The 27,035-nt window shown below is 45.6% G+C and overlaps 1 protein-coding gene and 1 long non-coding RNA gene across 2 annotated transcripts; one reads left to right on the top strand and one right to left on the bottom strand.

The window, feature by feature from the left end:
- Nucleotides 1–1,149: 1,149 nt before the first annotated feature.
- Nucleotides 1,150–20,310, bottom strand: C8A (complement C8 alpha chain). The gene is made up of 11 exons (XM_064428973.1): nt 20,080–20,310; nt 17,914–18,010; nt 16,843–16,987; nt 15,660–15,804; nt 13,913–14,102; nt 12,482–12,682; nt 10,948–11,188; nt 6,517–6,645; nt 5,732–5,889; nt 3,528–3,750; nt 1,150–1,319 (listed from the first exon to the last, which is right to left on the bottom strand). Exons 1-11 carry the CDS (start codon nt 20,184–20,186, stop codon nt 1,168–1,170), a joined length of 1,788 nt encoding a protein of 595 aa, XP_064285043.1. The 5' UTR covers nt 20,187–20,310; the 3' UTR covers nt 1,150–1,167.
- LOC135305402 (uncharacterized) lies at nt 6,699–18,060 on the top strand. Its single transcript, XR_010366595.1, has 3 exons — nt 6,699–7,212; nt 7,376–7,440; nt 12,751–18,060. It is a non-coding gene; the product is annotated as an uncharacterized LOC135305402 (long non-coding RNA).
- Nucleotides 20,311–27,035: the final 6,725 nt, after the last annotated feature.

The raw sequence follows: 27,035 nt of genomic DNA, 5'->3' as shown, positions 1-27,035 counted from the left end.
GTGTCAGCCTGTAAATCCCCACTGACACACAGTTGAAAAACAAGCATTTCCAAGCACCTGAGCAATTTCTTTCACTAAACCACCATTCCTTTCTGCTCCCCCTCTCCATTCAAATGCCTACAGAAGGGCTGCTTTGTGCTTTGAGGTTTTGGTGCTGTTGTTGTTCATAATGCCTGATTCCTTCTCAGGGCTTTTTCCCCCCCTTCTCCCCCTGCAATGAAAAGCTCAGTAAAATGAAGTGCCATTCGCCTCCCGTCCATCCCAGGTTTTTGTGGCAGTTCATTAAGAACAGGGAGCTGCAGGCTCTCGCCGTGGTCTCTGGACACAGTTCAATACTGTGTGCATTCTTGTGCTGAGATTTACGTCTCACATTCAAAAAAGCCCCTTAAATCAAGCAGCCTGTTAGCATCTTCTCAGGCTCTGTGTGCCTGGGAGATAAAATGCCTGCGTGCTAATAGTCAATTCATCACTGATCTTACAGAGGAAAAGCCTTTGCTTGTGTGGGAACATCCTCTGCCCCACGGTTGCCTTCGAGCCTCTCTATTTATTGCTTTATTTATTTATTTAAAATTCCTCATCAGCTTGGGCTTGCATTCTGCAAGGATGCTTCAGCATCTTTAGGCTGAAGCCTTCTCCATGCAGAGCAGCATATGGCTTTGCTGCAAAGGCAGCCCTGGCCAATATGCTGGACTTACAGATCTGACAGTGCCAACTTACAAAAGTTTCGTGGCACATATGTCAATACCAACTGCATGGATCGTGAGCTCTTCCTCTGCTTCCCAAAGGAAAATATATAAACTCCCTGGGAGTCAAGCTCAGTGGTGTAAACACTCACAGTGAATTTATTCCATGACACGCTGTAGCCCCGTGGTCACCCAGCAGCTCCACCTGCTTTGGGTGGGTTCTGCGCTGCAGCAGCGATGCTGGGCGCTGGTGGGGCTCCCATTTCATTTGGTGGGGCTCCCATCTCATCTGGTGGGGTTCCCCTCACATCTGGTGGGGCAAAACCACGGGAGCACTTGGTCAGGTTTCACACAATGAATCTAGCACACGCAGAAGCGCATCTCCGGTCAATTATTCCTCCCAGGGGTTCATTCCATCACACGCCCGGAGCACTTACAGCCCAGCCCAGGTTCCAAAGCACCCGGTCCCAGGCACCTGGTGCTTTCAGCAGGCTCTGCTCTGGAGGTCTCTGCCAGCACAGGGCTGCCCGCCGTGCTGCGGGGCAGGGTTGGAGCAGTGCCGGCTGCGCCGCGCCGTCCCCGCCTGGCACGGCGACCAGCCCGACCAGCAGCTCCAGCGCCCGTCCGTCTCTCCACCTGGGACACGCAGAAAAGAAAGGGAATAAAACAAAAAAAAAGGGATTTCAGGTCTGGCTGTAACTTCTCTGGATATGGACTCCCTGCTCTGTGCCAGCCAGGCCCAGGCTGTTGAGATCAAGGCACTTTGAAGCCAGGGGAGATGAATCAGCATCGCCCCAAGCACCAACAGCAGTTTCTTGTCCTTCTCATCTGAAACCCTCTGCCTCAGTTTTCCTTCCCAAAGTGCAGCTCACAGCTCTCTCTGCAGCAACTTCCTTGCCTCTGACCAAGGCAGTGGGTCCCCTGATGCTGTGGGGATGTTGTGGAAAGTCCTTTAGGAGATGGGTCATTTCAAAGCTTTTTCATTACAGTACAGACTGAGTTGTCAGGAGTGGTCGATACTATGGATTATGGCAGTGCTCCTGAATGATGGGAATGCTTGATGGCTGTCATTTACTGTCGTTTTTTATTTACTCATCTGGCCTTCATGCCTGGCTTGGGCACTTTATTAATCCAGACAGTGCAAATGGATGTGTGTGCTCTCACTTAGTGCTGGCTGGGAAGCTGCGTTTTCCATCTGCTGGAACATTGTGCTTTTTTAAAAAAAAATTAGTTTGGTCTTAAATTAGTTTTGCAACTAAAAATTTGAAATTAAAAATTGCCCATGAGTTTAGAAGTGTGCCTGGCCCCACTGCTGCTAAAATCAAGGAGCACAGGGCTGGCTGGTCCAGTGCTCTGCTTTGGTGGCAGGTCCTGGGCTTCCCAAGCAAATTCCTGGGATTTGGAGACAACTTAAAGAACCTGAGCTTTTTAAAGAAACCCACTTTGCAGTCACTGAAGCAAAGCATTGGCATTCAGGCTCACAAACCATCTCCCCAGCTCTGCTCCAACTCCTTGTCTCATCACAGCTTTGATTTCCCACTGGTGAGACCCCAGTGATGAGCCCACGGTTGAAGGCCTGGAGCTCTGCCTGGTGGAACTGCTCTGAAGATGGATTTTTCTGCCAGCTTCATATGCTGAGATTTAGAATTTTTTTTTCTTTTTTTGTCATCATGAATCAGGACAAAAATATCCAGAGAGAACTGCAACTTTTTTTTTGGAAATGAAAGAGCCTGTTCCGACCCTGGCTTTTTTTGCTACCCACTTAACTTTTTAGGATAGTATAGAAAGTGACAAAGAAAACATAAATACAAGCCTGTCACTTAGGAAAACCATATTTTTTCACCCCAAAATAGACACTCTAGTCAAAATGCATCCCAGGAGGGGGTGGGAAATCTGGCAGTGTAGCAATTTTTTTACTAAAATGGCTTTTTTGATGGCAAGTTCTATGAGCAGTTGCTTCACCTGAGCCTTTCCTCTTCCTTCCCTGCCTGCTGAGGTTTGTGCTCTCCCCCTTGGAGCAGCCATCCTTAGTGGGATGCCACAAGCCCTTAGTGGATTTCCTGGATTTAATCCAGCAATTAAACACACCCTCATTTCCACTATTCTATTTATAGTAATAATAAATTATAGAATGGTTTGGGGTGGAAGGGAACATTTCATTCCAAGTCCTGTCCAACCTGAGCTTGGACACTGCCTGGGATGGGACAACCTGTGCCAGGGCCTCACCACCCACACAGGGAAGATTTTCTTCTTGATATCTAACCCAGCCCTGCTCGTTTTCAATTTAAACCCGTTCCCCCATCTCCTGAGCTGCTCATCTCAGTCTCTTGCAGGGCTGCTCAGCACAACCCAGCAACAAAACACAGAAGGGACTGATGTGTGTGTCACTGTCATATTTTCTGGGAAAACCCCCTTGCCCAGGATTTTCTCCTGGGAAGCTGAGAATCCTCAGCTTCTCCTGTGTTTTGCTGCTTTGGAGTGTGGTTTTGGAGATTGTTTATCCAACATGTGAATTGTTTTAACTTAATGGCCAATCAGGCCAGCTGTGTCTGACTCTGGGGAGTCAGTCACGAGTTTTTATTAACATTCTTGCTAAACCTTCTGATGCATCCTTTCTCTATAGTTTAGTGTAGTTTTAGTATAGCATTCTATAATATCACATCATATCATAATAAATTAGCCTTCTAAGAACATGGACTCAGATCCATTCCTTCCTCCTCCATCCTGGGGACCCCAGAAACGACCACGTGTGTGGATGCCAGGAGATGCTGGTTTAGCCACGTGGAGGGGGAATCCCTGCCCTTTGCTGCCTTTCCCCCTGCCCTCTGCGGGCTGGGCTCTCACCTGGGCGCTCGGTGTGCTGGCAGGCAGCTCCTCTGTAGCCAGGGCGGCAGAGGCAGGAGCAGGTGTCCCCCACCATCACGGGCTCCCCGTTGTTGTGGCACGGCCCACAGCGGCAGGGGCTGAATTCCAGCAGGAACTCATCCAGAGCCCTCCTCAGGTGCTGCCTCTTGCTCTCCAGGCGGCCCAGGCTGCTCCTGCGGAGGATTTCGTGGATGGGCTGCAGCTGCAGGGGGTGGAGATGGATGAAATGGGAACAATTTCAGCTGGGCAGCGGCTGGGATGCTGTGACATTGCTGGAGAAATTCAGGACTCGGGGAAAAGCTCATTTGTCTTCCTCGACAGCTGCATGTACATCATGCAAATGTGTTGCTGCCCCAGTGAGGAGCCACCGTTCCAAAACCTTCCTCATCTTGGGGGTTTGTGTGGGATTGGCTTTTCTGGACATGCTTTGGAGTTTTAGTAGGGATTCGAATGATAAATTAAAACACCCCTGGTTTTTTGACTGATTTCTTAGTGCTGTCACGGTCCCTGCGATTCTTGCATGCTTTTTGCCTTTTTGAAGAAAATGTTTTGGTAAGAGCTTTGGACAGAGGGTATCATCAAAATGTATTGCCATCCTATCCTTTGCAGTGGCCAGATTGTGAAATATCCAGTAAATGCTGAGAATGAGGAATTTTGCCTATATATCTTTTGCCCTTTGATGTAGTGAAATAATACTGTCATCTACAGCTTTGGGAATGTAACTCGCTCATCATATTTTCCAGCAGCAAAATCCAGTTCCTATATACCAGTCAGCAAAAATAGTCCAGTCTGGGCAGCAATTATAACTTGCCCAACTGAATATTAATATTCAATGAGTATTAAAGCTAAAAACTTGGGACTGTGTGAGGACAATTATTTACGTTTGTCCATCAATGCACCTGTCTAGGCCAGGAATTTGTTCCAGGGATGTCAGCTCACTCACTGTGAGGGTGATTTGTGGGGAGGATCAGGATCAGCTGGGCTTTGGGAAGAGCTCTTAGGCAAATTTGCACAAGCCTGTTTGACAAACTGAGGGGGCTGCAGATAAGAGCTGCTGAAGTGGCCCCTCTAGTTGCAGGGTGACTGCTCAGCTCTGGAGCACAGAGGTTAGTGCATGGTTTACTGGAAAATAGAGAGGTCAGTGCATGGTTTACTGGAAAACTGCAAGAAATCTTGCCCAGAATTAATGGGAACTTGTGCAAAAAGGTGAATAACCTGCAGCTGGAACTGAAAGTACTTCTGTGTTATCAGATCTTTCTGTCACTAGCGGCTGCCCAGGAAGGCTTGCACAGTCCTTCTTGCCCTGCCAATAAGACAGATAATTCCCAAATCCATTTTCCCTTCTCCCACTCTCTGTCAGAGCTTTCAGACCTGCTTTCAAATGAAGACAAGAGGGATAGAAATGGCAGCATGTCCTTGCAATGACAGAGCTCCTTCCCCCACACTCCACAGCTTCTCCTGGAGCAGACTGGTAATCCTGGGATACTTGTGGTCCTGCTGACAGCTGAGGAGTTGTGGCCACCCCCTCGTACCTCTGCCAGCTCTACCCTGGATTATTATTATTTGTAGGATTGCCCTTCTCTGTCCCTTTCCTCTCTGCTTGCATCAGTCTCCTCCCTCCTCAGAAGCCCTATGAGATGCTTCAGTGATCTTCCCATTTTATGGGGCATCCAATGAAACAAAAGGGAGACTAGAGCCTTGTTGATTTTCATGGCCACAGACCTTCTTTTTGGAATGTGAAAAAAGACAGGACCTACCTGACAAAGTAGCCAGGAGCTCCCTGCTCAGAGAACCCCTGGCTGTCTTTGCAGAGCTTTTGCTGGGTAACAAAACACCTCCCCCAGCCCCCTGTGAGTTCCCTCCTTATGCAGGAGGGTGGACAGCATCAGGGAGAAAATTAGGGATGAATACAACTGCAATTCATTGTGAAGCTGTTGGGGAACACATTAGAAACTTAACCTGGCACTAATCCAGCGTTAAGCTCCTCGTCTGTCTCCCTGTGGATGCAGTCAGTGGGAGATGTACTCCCCATTGTGAAATGAATAAGAGGTTACCAGATCAGTGGCCCATTACATTTAATCTTGTTCTGTGATGGGATCACAATAAAAATACGAAATGATCTGCTCGGCTACACTTTCATTCCTTAGAGCAGCAGAGTTTCTTCAACTGCAGAAAAGCCTTACCTGGAAATCAATAACAGCAGGATTATATTTTAATGACCTGCCCCAGTGCCGATACATTTTGCCATCCCAACTCTTCAGGAGCCCTGCACTGTAACTGGTATCTCCCCCTCTAATCCGGGGAATAATATCTTCCACAACTGCACCGTGGCTCTTGGCATCTGCAAAGTTGAATTGCACAGGTGTTATTCAGCTGCTGTTTCCACACAGGCTCCAGAAAGTGCTAAATGGAGGTGAGATCAATTGTGCTATCAGGGGGCTGCCTCCCGGGATTGATGTGAGCTCAGTGCTCCCTGCCTGTAGGGTGAGCCCTGCCACCTTATCACAAGGTGACAACTTGAGCATCCCAAATCCTCTAAGCTGATGAGACCTGAAGAGCCTGCACTCCTCCAGCCTTGGTTTGTGGGTAGGACATGGGCAACAGGTCACACTGTCTGTACTTTATTATGAAATGTACAAATCTGGGGGTTCCTACACTCCTTGAGTACTTTTAGAGTCAATTTTGACTTTTTTTAGTTGCCATGCACGCCCAGTCTGTCACTGCTGTGGGCTGCAGCCTCCTAGCCACCCCACGGCCTCTGTTTCTAATCCAGATATTGCTACATTAATTCCTGCTCTTTTAAGAGGCATCAGTACTCCTGGAGACATGGACCCAAAGTTTCTGTGGTCCCACCTTGTCTGGAGGATGGCACCAGAGCTCCCTTCCTCACACTTTGTGTGACCCTACAGGAATCTCAGTGCCCAGGTGACCCAAGGAGCCTCGAGAGACCCCTGCCCTGCTGCTGTACCAGTATTCAGGAGTCCTTTCTGTTTGCAGTCAGAGTGTGTCAGGGTTGCTCCCAGGTGCAGGTTCTCCTTGCTGACTGTAATGCCAAGGGACAGGCCAACACAGGCACTTATCTCCTCCATGCTGATGGCTGCAAACCAGAAAAATTCAAATTCAGTGACTCGTCGTGTTCCTTTTCTTACTTCTTTTTTCTATCATTGAGGAAAAGATTCACTTGCTTTCATGGCTTGTGTTTTGAAGTCAAAAGCTATTCTGGGCAGAGGACAGTGGAAAACCCCAATATTTCAGTGGGGTATATTGGGCCTATCATATAATAGGTGTAAAAAATTGTTTCCTTAGAAAATATTAGAAGAAAGTTAAAATCTTAAGGCTTCAGGCACAAATGTCCCTGTTTGATCTATATATTTAACAACAAACTGTTTTTTTCACACACTAACTCATAACTAAAGCCAGAACAGCAGCTGAAATCAATAGATCCTCACTAATTTTCCTAAATTCAGGATCTGACCCACCCATTAATGGCTTAAGCAGCACCTTAAGGAGTACCTCAGAAAAGGTCTGTGTGCTGAGAGCTGCCAGAGCTTTCCTGCCTGCTGCTGCCAGCACCACCACCACATTCATCATGAAAATATGTAACTGGAGAGCCATGAAGCCACTGCAGAGGGGAGAAGGGAACTAATGAGGTGGTTTCACCAAGGTAAGCAATGTGCATATTTCATACAGCCTGGTTTTATGTAAGCACTTCAGTGTACTGCAAATATAAGGCCGTCCTCTTTAGTAGTTAAAAAGTCCATTGATTTCAGTAAATGCAGGTATTGTAAGTAACAGGTAACTTTTATATTGCTCTTTTTTGTCGAGAGGACCTTGAAGTGTTTTCCAAAGAAGCCTGGTGATCCATAGTGTGGCTTTGAAAGGAGGCACAGAGGTCAGTGGGGTTTGTGTGTTGGGTTTAATGGTCTGAAGCTTAAACCTCTGTCCAAGTCCCCTCCTGGAGTGCTGAAGAGCCTCACCTCAGCACTGGGGAGCAGGACCTTGCCTTTCTTGTGTTTAAAATACTGCTCAAACACTCATGGCTCTGATTTTGTGGGATTATGGAATGGTTTGGGTTAAAAGGGACCTTTAAGAGCCACCTGGTCCAGCCCCTCTCCCTCATGGGCAGGGACATCTTCAGCTACACAAATTTGTTCAGAGCCCCAGCCAACCTGGCCTTGAATGTGTCCAGGGATGGGACAGCCACCAGCAGTGTTTCACCAACCCCATTGTAAAACATGTCTTCTTTAATCTACATTGGCCCTCTTCTAGTTGAAAACCATCACCCCTTGTCCTATCACAACAGGCCCTGGTTAAAACCTGTCTTTATAACGTCTTTTAAGAACTGGAAGGCTGCAATGAGGTTTCACTGGAGACTTTTCTTGTCCAGGCTGAATAACCTGAATTCCCTCAGTGTTTTCTCATAGGAGAGGTTCTCCACTGCTTTAGTCTAAGCTGTGTGGCCTCCTCTGGACTTGTCCCACCATTTCCATGTCTTTCCTGGACTTGTCCCACCATTTCCGTGTCTTTCCATGTCTTTCCTCCGGGCTGGGGAGCCCGGAGCTGGATGCAGCACTGCACGTGGGGCCTCACCAGAGGGGCAGAACCCCCTTCCATCACCTGCACATGGCCTTGCTGGGCCTCATGGGGCTCCCAAGGGCTCAGAGCTTGTCCAGGTCCCTTTGGGGTGTCACCTGCAGACTTGTTCCCTTCTGCCCACCCTCCAGGAGCCAGCTGGGGCACAGACCTGCTCCCCGGCCTGGTGGATCCAAACCCTGCTTAGGTACTCAGCATCCTCATAAAGGGGCTGCAGGTCCTGGCCTCAAACTGGTGAGAGCTGAAACACGCTCCAGACTTGAGCTGGGAACTGCATCCCACTGCAGAACTGGGCCCTTGAGAAAGATTAAGCGCGTAGCACTCAATTACTTGTGCTAAACTGTTCAACAGTTGTAAACACAGTGGGTAAAGTTCACTCACCCAAAGCAACGTGAGTGATTGCTTATCTTGGTGCTGGAGTGCCATAAAATTAAACTTGAGGAACACCCTGATTAATTGATTTGCCATGGTTCCCGTTGAGTAATTATGTTCAGCGAGGGGCTGTCGATACCATTCGCTGTTGGTCGTGGCAAGATCGGGTCTTGATAAATGAAAAGTGGTTATCACTGCAAAAGGGTGGCCTCAGTAAATATTAGTGCTTGAGGGGGGAGCCCTGATAGGGTTGGGGTTTTTTTTTTTTGTTTTATATGATATAATTTGAGATAGTTAAATGTGCTCGAGTGATAAGATTTACTGCTGCATTTTGAATTAATCAGAATATATGAAGACTCTTTCTAATTTACTCCGCGCATAATGTTCCTCCCATAAATGTTCTTGTAATGTGTGAACACATTATACTGTTTTCTGCTAAATAATAGAACCATAACAATCTATTTTAAAAACAAGTAATGAAAAATATTGATGGCAGAGCAACGAGGGACCTCGCTCTGACATATGTATTTATTTCACTCATGACCACATCCATATAAGCCCTTGCAGCCTGAGAGCTGGGAATGGGTCTGGCAGCAAAACTGCAGCCCTGAGCTCTGCAGTGAGCTGTCGATACCTAAAGAGAGGAGGTGAATTCATTTTCAAAATTCAGTTTCCTAAATGCTCCAAGTCCCAGCCAGGTGCTCAGTGACCACCTAAGCTGTGTCTCATTTAGGGAGGACTCAGCCAAGGAATCTTTTTCCTGAGTTTGTGCTTTAGTCACCAGTCTATAAAAAAATGAATATTCTCTGTTCCAGAGCACTTACAAACAGCCTGGTGGGCTGAGTGGGTGCAGTGGCTGACCTAAAGCAGCGCCATGGGGACTCAGTGATGCATCTGCAGAGCTTCAGACTCGTCTTAGGAAGTTCTAATTTTAAGACTTGAGCACTTATATCCTGATCCTCACCATTCCTCAGGGAAGGAGGATAATCCTCTTGCAAACACAGCCTCCTAGCATGGCTGTGATCAACATTAGAGAAATCAGGGGTTTTTTAACTAAATGCTTTCAGACAGTGGCATATCAGACACTGCAGGTGAGTCCTTCTGGGTCAGCACTGTGTGACACAGAGCACTGCTGGCTTTGTAAGGGTGGACTTTCTGGCAGAGCCTGGATTAGACGAAAATTACAGAATGGTGCTGCATTAGAATGAAAATTACATCTCTATTGGGGCACATTTTTGTCTTTGCTGGACTTCAGCATCCTTCTTTCCTAAGATAAGGCATCTCGTAGCAGAAAATCTCCTTACATACACAGCAAGCACAAGATGAAGCAAAATAATAGCCTCCCTCCACATGCTCTTGATTAATTCTTCCTCTGAAATTGGCAGTCTGCTTCCTGAAGACTTGCTTGCCAAGACCTTGTTCACTTCTATATCACTCACCCTTCAAAGTGAAGGAGTAATTTGAAGAGGCATCGTGTTTCCAAACATTAGAGTTTCGGGAACTTGATGAAAATTCTCTCAATCAGTAATTTCTTGGGGAAAAATTGGCATGGTTAATGTGCAGTGTGAAGTGCATAGTTATCCTAATGCTGATGGGACCCAGCCATTTCAGACCAGAGGCAGAATCTGGGGCAGAACCATGAAAATTATTGAAATTACTGAAATTACAGCAATTTACACCTGTTGTCCAAGATCACAATTTTCTTCTTCAGCAGTGTCTGGCCTGGAGTTACCAGGGCAGTGGCACCCTCAGCACAGCAGATTGATGGCCCTTAGGGGAAATGGGATCTATTGCATTGCTGACACCTTTACAAGAGTTGACAACCTGGTTATTGAGCAAAAATCCCATATTATTGTTCTGTATCCCATGTTTTTGATTAGGAGAAATGTTATGCCTTTGACTTGCTAGCAATGGCAATTCTCAGGCTCTCGGCGTCTGCAGTGGGTGTTTTATCTAACTGAGATTTAGAGGTAGGGCCCTCCAGCCTCATACACTCCAATTTGTTGAGAACTGGAGCTAACGGGGGTCTGTTATTCTCCAGATGTGACACTAAGCAGAGTGAAGTGGCAGAGGTATTGCTGAGTGCAGTGCAATATTTCCATTTACAGAAAATTGTGGCCCTTGCTGCGAACAGAAGAGGGCTGATTTCCTGAGCTCTGGGTGGCTTTGCAGCCCTCGAGCATTCATGGGGTACAAAGATGACAAGAAATAGGAGAAGATTAGCAAGTGACATTGAAGAAATGGAGAAAATGATGCTCAGGTTCCTTCCTTAATGACCAAACTCTCACCCAGGCACTTCTGAAATCAGAGCAGGAGCCACATTTGCTGACACTCAAGCTAATCCCAAGCCATGTGGCCAGTAGTGCCACCATGCTGGAAATACCAGGTTTAAAGCAGAAAGCTGAGAACAGAGGATATATTTTGATTTTCTGACCTTTTCTTCTCATTTCCTCCTTATTGATGACAAGGATGTGCTCAAAGACACCCCCCATGGTGCCAGATGTCATGAAGTGGGTGCCGTAGTCATTGATGAATTTGGCGTACATGCCATAGTTGTAGGTGTCTGGGAGGTCCTGCAGGGAGAGCAGCACATCCTCATCCAAAACAATGTTGTCCCTTCTCATCTTGAAGCGGGCTGTCTGCACCTTGGTCACAGCTCTAATGAATCCAACATCCTGCAGGTAAAGGAAAGAGGAGCTGCAGTCAACATTCATTTAAGCAAATTAATTTCTAGTCTTTAGGCTTGTAGGGGAAAGGCTGAGTCTCTGACTGTCAGTGTGTGTATGAAAACAAGCTGGATTTTAAAGGAAATAATGGTAATGCTTTTTTTAAAGTCTCTTTCTGATTTGCTGTGGAGGGCCTTGGGGGGTTGGATACTGCAGGAGTTTTATAGATGTGTGAATATGATCAGAGTTGGTCTCCACACGCTTCTCCTCCATTCTGCTCTCATTTCTCCAATTTCTTTTTTCAGTTTCCTTTCCATACTGTTTATTCCCTTTTTGGTTTTTTTTCACAAACTCAGTGAGTAGCAAAGCACAAGGGTCAAGCTTAGCCCAGCAGAAGGGAGATTCCTTGGTCAGAAAGATACTGATTGAGGAAGAATTTCCTGGATATACCACCAGCTCCAAGGCTCCACCTCTGTGTTTGCCGTTGCTTTGCACAAGTCTCCCCTACAATATGAGCAGCCCTTTAAATGATTCCTCCAATAACTGATCATCATTTAGCTGCAAACATCATGTGAGTCTGGACAAGGGCACAGTAAACACTATAATGGTACTCATTTCAAACAGCTTTTAAGGGCATTTTAACTCGGAACACCATCAAAGTAATTCTTCTTTATTGTTTTCTGTCAGCAGCCCGGAGAGAAGTGGGGATGGGGCACGGTAAATGTGGGAAATACCAGCACTCATGTTATTAGATTGGAAAGAGGTCATCACTGCCAGTCCATGATGCAAGCCCTCTGTAAGAAGTACACCCTATTATCAGGTGCTATTTTTTCAGCGTGGTATTTTAACCTCCTGTAAAAAGTAGCCCATTTCCCCATCACGAGGCAGCTCGTATTAATTTGAGCAAGATGTATTTGCTACTAGAGATCATTCCTTGAGGATAATTGTTTTGATCAGCATCTTGATATTCCCTCCTCCCTCATCGTCACTTTCAAGCATTTTTTTATTTATGTGCTTAATGTAGCCATGAAACAGGATGGGGTGAGATGACATGTGCCGTGGCACTCCGTAATTCAATTTTATTCCCACTCCCTGTTTGCTGAGACATACCAAGAACAGCAAACAGGATTCCTAACGATCATACATTTGCAATTACATGAACAAATTAAGGTACAATTACCCTGTGTTAAAAAATGCAGTTGAGAGAATAAACTGACATAAGTTACAGCCAGACCATGCGATGCACAGATGATGCCACTGGAGCAGATGCATCACTGATTTAGTTGGTTTTTTTTTTTTTACCTTTGCATCATATTGTGTGAAATTCTTCAGGGTTCCTTTGCCACCTGATAACGTGAGGCCCAGGTTTAACATGGGATCTGCACCTCCAGGCCCAATTCCAATGGTGAAGCCCGTTGTTTTGGATTTATCACTTTTAAGGGCGTCAAGCAGGTCCTTTGAATCGTCATAAAACTCAAAAGAAAATCCAGAATCAGCATGAGCCTAAAATGAAAGGAGCAGACATTAATTTTCAGGTGCTTCCCTTTCTTTTTAATCTCTGTTTCTTGAAGGAATACCACTGTTGAAGCCCATGATGCTCCTGACAGCACCAGCACTGACTTCAATGAATGTGGAATAAGGAATTAAGTCCCATGCCATTTCATTTGGAAATATGTGAGAAATGTGGATAAAGCCAAGCATTTTGCTTCTTCCATCTCCAAGCAGGGGAAAGGTTAGTGTTTAGCCACTCAAAGCCCAAGCTGGTAATGGTACCTATTAAGACAGCCTGACAGTTCCCATTATAAAACCCTCCTTCCAGTTTCTTACAGCTCTGCCAAATCCTAATGATTTAGACTGAATTTTTTTTCTCTCCAGCCTGCTTCTGGATGAATTTATTTAGGAAAAGAGAAATTCAACATCTATTTACACTGGCAAGGCTAGAAAACAAACATTGTTTTGCCTGTGTTTTAGAGAAGTGACCTTTTCCTTGACAGCTCTACTTTGCTGGCACGTGGAATCGAGCAGCTCTGCTGAGTCTGAGCTGTGTCCTTTGCCAGCTCTGTAAAAAGCCAACCCTAGTGTTCAAACTCAGGACTGAGGGACTCTGCCTGCTGGGAGGGTATGAAAGCTGCTTGCATTGTGTAATATTTCCCAGGGATTATGTGTTTTCATTCATTCATATAAAAAAACATGATAAATGTTTAACAGTGAGGCCAAGGCACCCACTTAGGATGTGGGAGACCCAAACTGAATCCTTGCTCTGCTTGGATCAGTGTCCAACATCAGACATGACCTTATGGACTATAGGTGTTGTGACCCCTGGTGATGGGTTGCAGGATCCCTGTCTCACTCAGAATTCAGACCTTGTAGCTATGCCATAGACTTAAAATGCTTTCAAAGATTGAACCAGAAGCATTGTTACTATTTTACACATGGCCAGCTTCATCCCTAGAGAGGCAAAAGGCTTCTGCAAGCTCTACAGCTCATTAAAAGCAGAATTTAGAGAAAACAGCTTTCTCTTGGCTTTGCCTGGGCCAGAGGAAGCGGTGGGGATGCCTGGGTGATCCAGCACGTGCCTTCCTTGATGCGCCGTAAACAGCATTTCCACCATCGCGTGCCTGCTGAGGTACCTCAAAGACAACTACAGACAGAATGTACCCGATATCTGAGTGGGAAGTTTGGCTTTTTTTGGCTGGGGAATAGCTGCCGAGTTTGGCCTGCTGCAGCACTCACCAGGAACTGGTACACGTGGAGGTTGTAAGGCTTGCGGAAATGCTTCTCGTCGTCCCCGTAGTGCAGGCGCTCGCAGGCGGCGTCGTAGCGCAGCTCCCGCCACTCCCCATTGTACACGTACTCACAGAGCCCTCCAAAAAACCCCGGGTCGTAGACGTTCTGCCTCCCTTCCTGTGTCAGGATGTTGTACCTTGGATAGAGGTGGTGGTCAGGAGTTTATCCGTCACTCCGGTTTTATTGCCTCGCTCTGTCACAGGTTCTCCTGATGCTGATACCCCCTCCACCAGGTTATCTGTGCTCAGGCCTCCTGAGGAACTGGAATGGAGCTTAAGGCTGGGCTGGGTTTGTTGTCTCATTGCTGTCTCCTTCCCAAAGCTACCAGGAGACAAACAGCCATTTTGTTTCCAAGGCATTAGTTTGGGCTCGCATGGGAGAAATGGAAGAAATCAGTGAAGTTGCCCAGCCCCTCCCAACAAGCACAGCTATGAAAGTCCCAAAGTCCTGGAATTCCTCCAGGTTCCTCTTGAGCCTAATGCATCTCATTGTCACAAAGTGCTTCCTGGCATTCTCTGCAATTATTTTCTGTCTTAATTTAATCTCTTTCTTTTTAATAATGGTCCCGTTTCTCAGGGTAGTTAACACCCTCCCTAGACATGAAGCCTGTGCTTTGCCAAGTCTGTCACTTATTATTTCCTTATTCCTCCTTCTTCCTGCTCTCCAGCCCTCACAGCTGCTGCCCTCTGAAATCCCTCCTATTACTTGGTATTCCATGTAATTCCATGGCCCAAAGTGAAAGCTTTATTCAAACTAGACAGCAGCACTGCTCTTCTCAACAGGGAACCATCTTTAGGACTAAGACAGCAAATGCCATTGCTTTTGTGTGTTCTGCAGGAGAAACACTTCAGAGAGCAGAATTAAACAGGGTTCTCAGTGGAAATTAATGCATGCCTTGTAAAACTTCTGATGGACCCTCCCAGTCCCTGGGCCAGGGAGACATTTATCTCAAGGACCCCAGAGAGAGTTGGATTCAGCTGATGGGAAAGTTACACAATGGCTGGTTCCATTCTCATCCTGTAGCCCATGTTCATAAAATCTTAGAGTGGTTTGGGCTGGGAGGGACCTTAAAGATCATCTCATTCCAATCCCTCTGCCACAGACAGGGCCGTGTTCTCCAAGGGAAACTTAGCTTGGTTAAAATACAAGGTTTTCAACAAGAGTGTCACAGTCACAATTTGCCTTTCAGTTTCATTTTATTCTAGATTTCTCTTTTGTCTGTATTACCTAATCAAAGTTTGAAACTGAACAGGGAAACACTTTCGTGGATAGGAGTATTTAATGTACTCGTGTGGAGCTCAGGCTCTCTGCCTTGAATCTATGCTCTGAAGTCCTAAATCCTGGAGTTAAATCTCCTTAAGGATGAATGCCAGCAGGGTGCTGCATCTCCAAAGTCTGCTGTTTGCTTTAGTCTCTTACCTTTAACAACTGTGAGATAACTGGGATCTGTTTTTTCAGGAGTATAAAAAGGGCATCACAAGTGCTGTGGTCAGGTAATAGATCTGAGACAGAATTTGAAATAAAAGGTGGAATGATCCCTCATTCCTACCCATGGTTACATGGGACAGCACCTCCCCTTTGGGTTTTGTACAGCCCCTATCAATTCATGGATCACTGCTATTACAAGGAAGAGCAATATAAGAAACAATCCTGTTTTGATTGCAAGAGGAGCAGCTATTGATTAATTACTCACCCTTGGACTACTTTTTCCACCCCTGGGATTGGGAACAGATGTTCACAAGGGCTTTCAATATCTTCATCCTCACAATTATCCTCATCAGACCCATCTCTGCAGTCTCTGTCTCCGTTGCACACGAGATGCCGTTGAATGCAGCGCCCTAAAGTGCACAGATGCAGGCGGTGGCTTATCCACCCTCCTGGCAGCTTGCATTGATTCTGCTGTTTTTCACTCACATCTCAAGGCCACCAGAAGTCATGTTGGGTGTTAAGCACAGTGTTATTCCACGGGGAATTGGCTTTTCCAAGATTCTAGGACCTAAACACAGCACAGAGCCCAAGCTGGCTACTCCCATGGGCTTCTATCAGGTGGGAATCAAGGAGAGGTCACCTCGCTGCCCTGACTTTATTTTCTAAAATCACACCCTTGGAAAGTTGCTGTAGCAATAGCTTCACCCCTTGGCTTAAGGAAGTCAACTCCATCTCATTAAAGTGCAAGGTTTCCTCTTCCTATTGCAGGAGGCATTTGGGGAGTTGATTGCAATAATTAATTGCAAGAATGGATATTTGCAGGAAAGGCAATGTGGAAGGGCTTTTGCTTCTGGGAGTGTGGAGAAAGCCTTGAGGAGGAAACTGGCACTGTCTAGTTTACCCCAGTGGAGTGATGATAACCTGCTCCAGCTGATGAGCTGGTCACAGAGCTGGCCTGTGGCTCCAAATTTCTATACAATTTTTTGTTTAATGCTCAGGAAGGAAGTTTGAGCCATTTGTGTAGAAACAAAACCCTGTCAAGACTAGTCAAAGTTTCAGAGAACAGCCGTTTTATATCCTAATCCTCAGAGCTGGAGGTGGCTAAAAATAACTAAATCACCCCAACAGATTGCTGGTTGGGTTGATGATTGAACTCTGTCTCTAGCAGGGGAGAACGTGGCGTGCTGTGGGAGCAGCAGTTAGAGAAGAATATTCCTACTCTCTTTGTTCCACTGAAAAATTCACATTCTCCATGTCACACACCCTTCTTTTCTACCCAAATCTGACTGCAGCATGGATGGATTTCTGTAAAAATAGGGGGGAAACACTGAAGAGGAGAATTTCCCTGCTTTCTCTTGTACAGTTCACCCTCCTGCTTCCTGGAGCAGGGGACTGATACCCCCAGGACCAAAACCTCTCTGGCAGGGGCTTGTGCCTGGGTCACTCACCTGTTTCCTCGCACTGGAAGTCCTGCCCACACCCTGGTGGCCCCGAGCAGGTTGTCTCAGCTCGACAGGCTTGCTCATCCCAGAGGTGCCCGGCGCAGCGTCGCCCTCCGAACTGTGCTGGCTGCAGCAGCCGCCGGTACCGGTGCTGCAAGAGACACAGCCACGTGTGTCCCCCACTGACGTCCCCTCCACAGGCCAGGGAGCTGCCAAAACTATCATTTTAATAGCTATCCCGGTTTTTATGTGTGTGTGGGGCTTGAAGATTTCGTGTGTGATAAAGGCAGGAGCGTCAGCAGAGAGCTGGGAACTCAGATTTGCCTGGACTTCGTACATGTGAACTGGAATGGCTGTTTGAAAAATATCTCTGTTTTATACCTTGGAAAAACATGGCATTTTTCTAGCTGCATATGCTTTGTCTTGCAATGCACCAGGCTCAGATGGACACAGACACTAATTACAGCACTGATCCTGCAACATTTCTGATGGATTATTAATGAGAATTGCTGCTCTTCAAACTTGGAAGGGGGGAAAAAAAGAAACGGGGAAAATCCATATTATTTACTGATAATATACTGTCTGTAAGCACAGGAACAAAAAAGGCGGGGATAAGATAAACTCAGTAGAAAGCAGAATTATGTCAGGTATGTGAAAATAAATTCCCAAACTATGAAGACATATGTGAAATGATATAAAAATATGAGAACAGGAGCTGATGCATGAAGGCTGCTTCAAATTTCTTTTCACTGGACTATTTGCATTAAGAATCAGGAGATACTTAATTAAATCTGAGACAGAAAAGGAAGAAAGTCTTGTGCAACTATTCTGGCCTGATTCTTCCACCATTTGCCTTGATTTTGTTTTTCCTGTTCTGCTGCCTCCAATGAATTTATTCCCCAGTTTACACCAGGGTAAATAAGAGCCTCTCTAGCAGAGGAGCATTTCCATCATATTTGGATGAGTTTACTGGATGCTTCAGAATGATGAATATGCATAATATATATAATTAATGTGTGTACGTCCTCATCACAGACACATCTGAAGATAAATGAATACATTACAGCGGATCCTTACTTTTTTCTCTTGGCAAGGGAAGCAATCAGTCCATCCTGACCACTGGCTCAGCTGACAGTCAACAGGAGCTGGAGAATTAACATCTCTGCTGCTTCTTCTAGGGAGGGGAAGAAAGGGTGGTCTAAGGTCTTTGAAGCTGTGATTTGAGAGGGGCTGAAGGCTGGAAGGGGGAAAATTATCTCTGTGTGTGTGTTTTTTCCACCAGGAAGCTGGTTTGTAGGGAATGGGAAGCATCCCAAGATGTCCCATCCAAGTATTCACCATCTGAATTGAGCAGGGCCTGAAGGTGCAGCACTTGGGGACTTTGTCTTGGGATTCCTGCTCTCCCAAGACATCTTTGCCCTTTCCAATAGGTAGAATGCAATAAAAAAAATAAATAAAAAAAATAAATATATATATGTGACTAACAATCCTGAGTAAACAGAAGGAATGTCATGAAGAGTCAGGGTTTAGAGAAAAGCTAATTTTTTGCCTTTTTTTTTCAGAAGCACATCACAACCTCCAGGAGCAGGGGTGTTTATCACTACTTAGCCAGTTTTGATGTCACTTTCTTTACACCCTTGTGGACTCATGGTCAGGATCTTTCCTGGCCAGTGTGAAATCAGATCTTGGTTTCCATGGGCTTTGTGGAGGGGTGGGAATGGCTGCACCAACAGTGCTGAGAGAGCAAGGTACAAAGGATCTTACTAAGAATTTGTTGGTTGAGTATTTCTAAAGGAAAATACACAAATTGTGAGGAGAAGAACATAACTAAAGGAATATTATGAAAGGAGAAAAGGGCAAAGGTATGGCATTGTAGTGGCTCTTGGGTTGGACTCTCTGCACATACTCTGAATATCACTACACAACAGCCAGAAAATGCTTCTCCTGCCTCCCAGCCCATCATTACAATCTCTAGTTCTGTCTCTACTCCTAAAACCTTCATTTGTATGAGCCATTTCTTTGTCTTGAGGAGCAACCTCTGGCATGCAAATACAACCCTGCCTTTGCCACAGCCTTCGAAGCATTTTGAGGGTTTATTCTGAATCAGAAAATTATTATTTTTATTATTATTTTGGTGATTAACTAATGAGCAGTCTGTTTTACTTACAAGACTGCAGTCCAAAGAGAAATATTGATAATTAGCAGAGGTATGTAGCTCATGGGGGATCCATCAGAGGCCGGGGAAGAGAGATTTACTAAATGAGAGTCACAGCAGCTCAGTAAGGGAGCCTGTGGGTGCAGATCCGTGTGTGAGGTGAAAACCCAGGAGCCTGCAGGTGAACCCAGAGCTGGAGGACGTGCAGGTATTGCTGCCTTTTTTGCTCTGGCAGGAGGATTTGTGGGCTGCATCCTTCAGCACTTGGCAAAGTACTTAATTGGCTCACCTTCGATTGGATTTTACATTTACCTCTTCATTATTCTGCCTTGTTTGATAAGTTCATCAAACATCAAAAATCTTGTCTTTGTTCATTTTCAAAAGGGATTATCAGAATAAGCCTTCATAATTAAGTGTATCACTGCCACAGTTTTTTTCCTTTCTGCCTTCTCCTTGTCTCCATGTTCCAATTATCACTGATACCTTTTTTTGATCCTCCTAAATCATATTTGCCTTACAACAAGCTTGAAATTAATAGCTGTAGAAAAAAATCCTCCACCCCTTTCCCTATCATGACACTATAGCTTTAGAAAAAAATGTAACTTGTTTATTCCTTTCCTTCAAAGCCCAAGTGACACTTGGATAGGTTAATAATATTGTTCATGGGAAAAAAAAAACCTGAGGAATGAGGATCTGGCTTGGACTGAAAACTGGGTTATTCACATGCACTTGTTAGCTTCGTGTTGTCGAGTGTAAAATAATTAGAATGCAAAAGAATATGAAAAATATTAACTCATAAATCATCCTGTATAGAGAATTCATTTCAAGTGCCCAAACCCAGCCTGCTAATTTTGGTAAGGAAGTTTAAGAAGGCTTAATAGTCATCTGTAAAAGGAAAATCATTGTGCAAACAGTTCCTTTAAGAAGGAATTATGATGCCTGGTTCAGGCTTTGGACACCTGCCAATTTTTAATTTTTTTTTTTTCCTAGTAGTTTTGTGCACATGCCTCAAGTCAGGACAAAACTGATGGGCTGACTGACATGCTGGTAATTCCTGTATGGAAACGTGGGGAAGGGAGCAGACTCACCTGTGGGAAGGCAATGCCTGGAGCTCCCTGCACGCCTGGGCTGGTGTCAAAGCCAGTGAGCACACAGACAGGATCCAGGGACAGAGCTGAGCCAGGCCCCACCACATTGCTCTGCCATATGTAAATGTTTGCTATAGGTCAGCTGCAAACCAAAGCTTTTAAGTTTTCAGGAGTGCTGGAAGGAGCATGGAGCCCACCGGGCTCCGAAATGCTGCAGTAAATCATTGACAGCAGCACAGATCCAATCACAAAGAATCAGGACACATCCCAGAGGCCTTTGCCCTTTTGGAAACAAATTCCCAGTTTCCTGGCAAGGAAATATATTAAACTGTGCAACTGTTTCCACATTAAAGTCAATCAATCCTATTGCAGCAGTGTGTTTCTCACCCAGCCTGTGCCCTCCTTTTAATTTGAAGGAGGAGGAAACTCGTGTTATTTCCCATAGTGACTTCCCTGTAATTTTGATGTGTCTGGTTGCTGACCAGGGAAAAGCTTCCCAGTACAGCAAATTGAAGATTAGCACAAAATTGTGTTATGAGGAGCGTGTACCTCCCAGATACATGAAGGAAATGTCAGTTCAGCTTCCTCCCCTTGCCAGCCCCACGAGGCAATTTCCCACCTCTAAAGCTGATGTGAGTTATCACCTGGTTGTTGGATGGCCCTACAGAGCCACTGCAACGTGAAAATCAAATTCCTTGTTTTCTAAAGTGATTTGGGGGGAGGAACACGTCCCCTACATCTGAAATTGTTGTGGCCATACCTTGTGCAAACCCATCTGCTCGTGGTGGCTCTAATGCTTTTAGCTGGGTGGAATCTTAGTGGATGTGCACAAGTGTAGGAAAGCAACAGCACAGAAAGCAAGAGCACCACAGGTTATATATTTTTAAGATAATAGTCACAAGATGACAATATTTAGTTCTGTTGTGTTAGAAGTAAATAAAAATGGCCATGGGAAAGACACTTGGTCACAGCTCAAGTTGCCTCATAGCTGTTTCTTAAAGCTTTCACAACCTCCAAAATGGCCCCAAGGGCTCTGGGCAGGCACAAAAATGTGCAAGGAATCTGTATCTTCATTAGGTATCAGCTAAAAAAAGAGTAAGAGATTTATGAGTACTTGTGTGCTCAAACAAGTGCCTGTTTCTCCCTGCTTTTTCTTCTGCATAAGCAGCCTGAGATGCTTTGTGTATAAATGAAGTGTTCCCAGCAGACAGCTGGAAGTTTGAACCTCAATAAATTCAAGAGAAAGTGTAATTATTGTAGGAAAGTCTGGTCTTGGGCTATTATAGCTGTTAAACAGACAGTGAATTGTCCTGTGTCCACAAAAGGCTGGGCTGGAAGTGTCATTTTGTGTATTTCCCAAATCAATTGCAAAGCTCATTTCAATAGCTGGTATTGTAAATTATCGAAATGAAAGGACCTCTTAGCAAGTTATTTTCATGTAATTAAAGTTCAGAGTGACCCTGGGGCTTGTCTTTGCTAAACACTAAGAAATGTGGGCTCAGGGGTAAACTCTGCATTGAAATGAAATGAGCAGTGCCCTTCTGTGACCTTGGGGAGTACTTTAATGCAATCCTTTACCTACTAATGCACTGCAGATGGGCTCAGAAAGTCCTTCTCCTCTCTTTGCCTGTGCAAGAAGAACTCCAATAAGGGGTTTAATATTTTTTTAATATACTATTAAACCTAAATTGCTTTCGCCTGGGAGAAGAAGTAGGGAAATGTAACTGGCCTGAGGCAATCCCCCTCGTCACCTCCCCGTTGCACATCACAGCCTCTCTGCAGGTGGCTGGTGAGACAGAAGGACATAAAAAGGTTCTGAATGTGCTTGTGGGTCTGGTGGGGATGACCCCACAGGTTTCCATCCAAACCTGGGCTGCCCTGTGATACAAATGGGTGTTTTGCACAGCCAAGTGCCTCCTCAGCATCTAAGCAAGGCTGTCGAAGCATTATATCTTCTTCTTTTTTTTTTTTTTTTTTTTTCTGATAGCAGCATCAGGAACACCCCCTATATATAATGGAAGTTATTTGTGGCACATCTCCCAGGTAAAAGGCTGGGCTGGTTTGTGCAATCAGGCACAACACCAATTTCTCCCTGATAGGTGAGGTCGTCTGGGGGAGAGATTTAAGCAGCCAGCAAGGCACTCCACGTTAGAGGTGAAATTAAAGAACCTTTCTCAGAGGTGATACATTCCAAAAGTTATATATATATATTTATATATATATATAAAAGTTGTGGTTCCATTTAGAACATTTTGAATTGAATGTGTCTGAAATGTTTGTGTTGGATCCTTCATGCCAAACCTGAGTTAAGCCTCTGGACCTCTGGCTTGCAGTGCTGGCTGTGCTGTCCGTGGTGATGGAGTCACCTTCAGCAGGATGAGCCATGGAGTCTTCAGGAGCATGGGAAAAGGGCTGTGAGCAGGCTGGGGTGGGCAGTGAGCTCACATCCTCACTTTGTGGCTGTTCCCACCACACAGCTCTTTCCCTAATACTGAAGAACCCTTTAATTAAAAGACACGGAATCCATCACTCACAACTCCAAAATTGTATCTAAAATCAGGGCAGATTGACTCAGTGTAAACAAAATCCCTGATAGCAACACAGGATTTTGTTCCACTTCAAAAAAGTCTCCCCTTCAAGTGTGTTTAGCCCAACAAAGGGAATTAATTTCTGCCTGAAGAGTTCATTGATCTTTCAGGTATCACCTGAGCAGCCCATGGGTAATGTGGCTGGCTGCACAAGCCTAGCCCCAGGGTGAAGTTGTAATGGGTATAACATAATGGTATTGTCATCCAGCAATTTGCATTTGTTCCTTCTTCATATCTGGATTTTTATTTTCAGTGTATTCATAGAGCTTTTGCTGCAGGGGATACAGTTATGTTTAAAAATTCATTCTTTTTTTTATTCCAATATTCTATTTCTATTTTTTGTAGTATATTATTCACACAATGCCTTAAATCTGAATTTTTTCCCTACTTGAAGACCATGAACATCTAAAGGCAGGGAGAGGCCTGCTCTTTTTTATTCTATTCATGCCATCCTGCCCACAAAGTTTGATGTGACTGACACCTGCCATGTGCTGTTTGCTCTCTGGTGGCTCATCAGGCAAAAGGGCAGAGCAGAGAGCCTTTTATTCAGGGGTGGTGGGGATTTTTTTTTTTTTTTGAGCAATATAGAGATGGTTGCAATGTGCAGAGGTTATTCAGAGCTGTGGCAAGATCAGGAAGCTGTGCCTTGCAGTTGGAGCTCTGCCCCTGGAAAGTTTGCTGTTTCACACGTGCTTTTGCAGCACACATGGGCTTCTCTCAGCTCATCCTCTCGTTCTCTGCACAGCAGCTTGGTGAAAGAACTCCTGTTTTGCCAAGGAAGCCAAGCTGGCTAGAGAGGTCTCAGTATCTGAGCTTCACAAATCAGAATCCCAGCACAGATGCCGTCAAGAGAAGGATTTAGGTTCAGAGATGGCTTTACACTGTAGAACAAAAGTAGAAGACCTGAGTAGAAGCATGAAGAAGGACAAGATGTTCACCCTGCACAGCAGATGCTGTGATGATGTTCCTGCAGTTTGGAAGGCTGCATGACAGCAGGAAAAGGCTGCTGCAGGCTGTGCCTGACCCATCACTGGTGCCAGGGAGGGGACAGCAAACTCTGCTGTCCTCCTCTCACCACTGCTGTGTTTGTGGGTTGCCCCAAAGAAGGAAGGAATAATGAATCTGACTCCATGTTCTCAGAAGGCTAATTTATTATTTTATGATACTGTATTATATTAAAGAATACTATACTATGCTAAAGAATACAGAAAGGATACTTACAGAATGCTAAAAAGATAATAATGAAACTCATGACTCTTTCCAGAGCCCTGTGACACAGCTTGGCCCTAACTGGCCAATGAGTCAAAACAACTCACAGCAGAATCCAATGAAACAATCACCTGTGGATAAACAATCTCCAAACACATTCCACATGAGTAAAGCACAGGAGAAGCAAATGAGATAATATTGTTTTCCTTTTTCTCTGAGGCCTCTCAGCTTCCCAGGAGAAAAATCCTGGGTGAAGGGATTTTTCCAGAGGATGTGAATGCCACAACCACCACGCTTCTCCTCTGTGCACCACTTCTGCCCCTCATTACATCTGCTTTTCATCCCCAGGTGAACTTCTCCATGCAGCACTGAGCTCACTCTCAGTCACTGGGGCTGGCTGTGCAGGGATGTGGAAAGGTGCAGCCAAGGCCAGCAGATGATCACAGCCCCTGCTGGACCTGCCAGTCCTCCTGCAGTGCCACTGAACCCAGAGCTGCTCTGACTGGGGATCTTCCACCAGAGCAAACACTTGGCTTTGAGCACACAAGGACCTGCATGGATGTATTGGTGAGAAAAGGTGTGCACTTCAGTGTGGGGTCAGGGCCATACTGCAGAGACAGCCGTGTGGCTTGGGCAGAGAAAGTACCTGACACTTTGCAAGGCTTTTTAATTAATTTTCTTGTGTCCTGCAGTGCTTTGTTGGGGCTGATCTTAAAACTTTTGATGGAGCTGTGTGGGTACCTCCATGGGCTCCTAAACACAGCCACAGCAAGAGCTGTTTTTGGAATGCAAGGATCAATAATGCTGCGTTCTCCTAAACCCCTGGTTCCTGCCAGGAGTGAGAGACAGAGCAAGCAGCTCCGTGGTGGAACAAGTGATCCTATTTCCCCCTCTGCTGGAAAACCACGGCATGACCTCCTGGCAGGAAAAGGAGGAGATTCCAGCCATCCTCGCCCCTGCCCATGGCGCGGGGTGAGAATTAGATGATCTTTAGCATCCCTCCCAACCCAAACCATTCCAGAATTCTGTGAAATGTGCAGGGAGCCAGGCTGGGAGAAGTGTCCTGGCCCTCCTGGGGACAGAATAAGGCATTAAACCCGAACCAAATCCTTCCCTAGCACAAGGCTGTGCCCTGCTTTCAATTTCCCCTCAGTTTGGGGGGTTTGAGTGTGGGTTTTTGGTGTGGGGTTTTTTTTTTGTTTGTTTGTTTGGGTTTTTTTTTGGTGTTTTTTGTTTGGTTTTTTTTTTGGGGGGGGGGGGTTTGTTTTTTTTTTGTTTTGTTTTTGTTCCCCGCCCCCCAGAGATGTGGACCCTACTGCCTTTTCCCAGTGTTGATCTGAGGCCAGTAGCTGTGACAAAGGAAAACAACTTGTCAGACTATCCCCAGTCTAAAATATCTTGACACTGGGCTAATGTCATCACCAATTATGTCATGAGCAATACCTACATTTTGTTATTTTCCAAAAAAGACCAGATTGCCCCAAAATTTGCCTCATCTTCACCAGTTGCACTTCCCTACCTTTCTAAAAAGTTGAAATATTAAGAAATATTAAGAATAAGCTGAAATATTAAGAATAATATTAAGAATAAAGCATATTCCCAAGATCTGCTGTTCTTGGCTTCTAGTAGCACCTCTGTAAAATCCAAAAAGGATAAAAAAAGTTGAAAAAAAAATCCCAAATCTCTATAACAGACTAATACATAAACTCCACCACTAAGTAGCTGAAAAGAATAATTCAGGGAAGGTAAGTTTGATGCAACTACGTAATGTTCTAAATGCTTCACTGCAGGGCTAAAAACCACCCAAGAAATGAAATTTAAAACTTTTAAGCAGGCTGGAATGGTTTGTTCTGGGGAGGCTGTGCATGTGCAGGGAGTGTTTGGGGCTGCTGCTCTCAGTAGTGGTGTTTGGGTTTATTCCCATTGGGAATAAAACTGGGAATTCCCATCCTGGATTGGTGCCCCCTGTGCAGTTGCTGTAGCCCAGTGTGGTTCATGGCGGCCCTGATGGGGCTACTGGGGTCCCACAGGGCTAGCACTCACAAAATGCATGTTTCAGAGAAACTTTTGCCATTTCACTTTAAATTTTAGAGTGCATATAGAGGAATCTACCCTGTCCTTTTCCTCGGGACTGCAGCTCTGAAGTCAGAACCTCCTGATTCTCCAACAGTGCTTTAATTCATGGTCTGTGTTCACACCACTGGGCGGGTCATAAATCCTCCCCAGCTACCTGTGCACAAAGCTGGCATTGATTCCCATCATGCTGTGACTCCAACACTGGCTTGGGAGACTTCCCTGCCAGCTTCCAGCTCAGCAGGATCCCCCTTTCTCCTCCAAGACCTCCACGCAGCAGCAGGGCTTTTCATGTGGTGAGGAACCAGACTCATGCTTCCAGTCATGTCTCCGACAAATAAGCCTTTTTCTTTCCCTCAGTTTCTCTTCCTGTTATTTTCCAGCTCCCCTCACATTTGGCTCTGGAAAGCAGGGTCAGATCCTGAAGGCATTAGGGATGCTCAGGTTTGTTCAATGCCCATGTGCAGAGGGGGCTAGGATAGAGGGGAATGGCTTCAAACTGAACGAGGGCAGATATTAGGGAAAAAAATCTTCCCTGTAAAGTGGTGAGGCCCTGGCACAGATCCTGGATCCCTGGAAGTGTCCAAAGCCGGGCTGGACAGGGCTTGGAGCAACCTGGGATAGTGGGAGGTGTCCCTGCCCATGGCAGGGCGTTGGAATTGGATGATTTTTAAGGTCTCTTCATGGTTTCTTTTCCAGGCATCTTATTGGGAATGATCTATAGGAGAGGGGCTGAGTGTTGGTGTGTGGGATTAGGGTCAGCTCCTGCCCTCCCAGTCCCCACCAACAGCCACCTCTGAATGCCACCAGCACCCAGGCTCTGTGCAGCAGCTGTCCCTGCTCCAAGGAAAACACCGAGCACTCCTGAAGAGAGAGATGAAATAATATTTGACCAGTTACAGAGGGGAAAAAAAGAAGTCCTGAGGCTCTCAGCTCTCTTCTAGCCAAGCTAACCAGCCTTGATTTTCCTGGGAGACATGCTCTGTGAAAACATGGGCACAGTGTTTGGACAGATACTTTCGGTCTGTTCTCCAAGGCAGAAATACCCAGTGATAGGAGAAGCCTTGTTTGCCCTAATTTAACTGG

This window comes from Passer domesticus, chromosome 7 (genome assembly GCF_036417665.1).
Source record: "Passer domesticus isolate bPasDom1 chromosome 7, bPasDom1.hap1, whole genome shotgun sequence".
In the NCBI taxonomy this organism is placed as follows: domain Eukaryota; kingdom Metazoa; phylum Chordata; class Aves; order Passeriformes; family Passeridae; genus Passer; species Passer domesticus.
The sequence above is the reverse complement of the archived record's forward strand: the minus strand, read 5'-3'. Positions and strand labels throughout refer to the sequence as shown.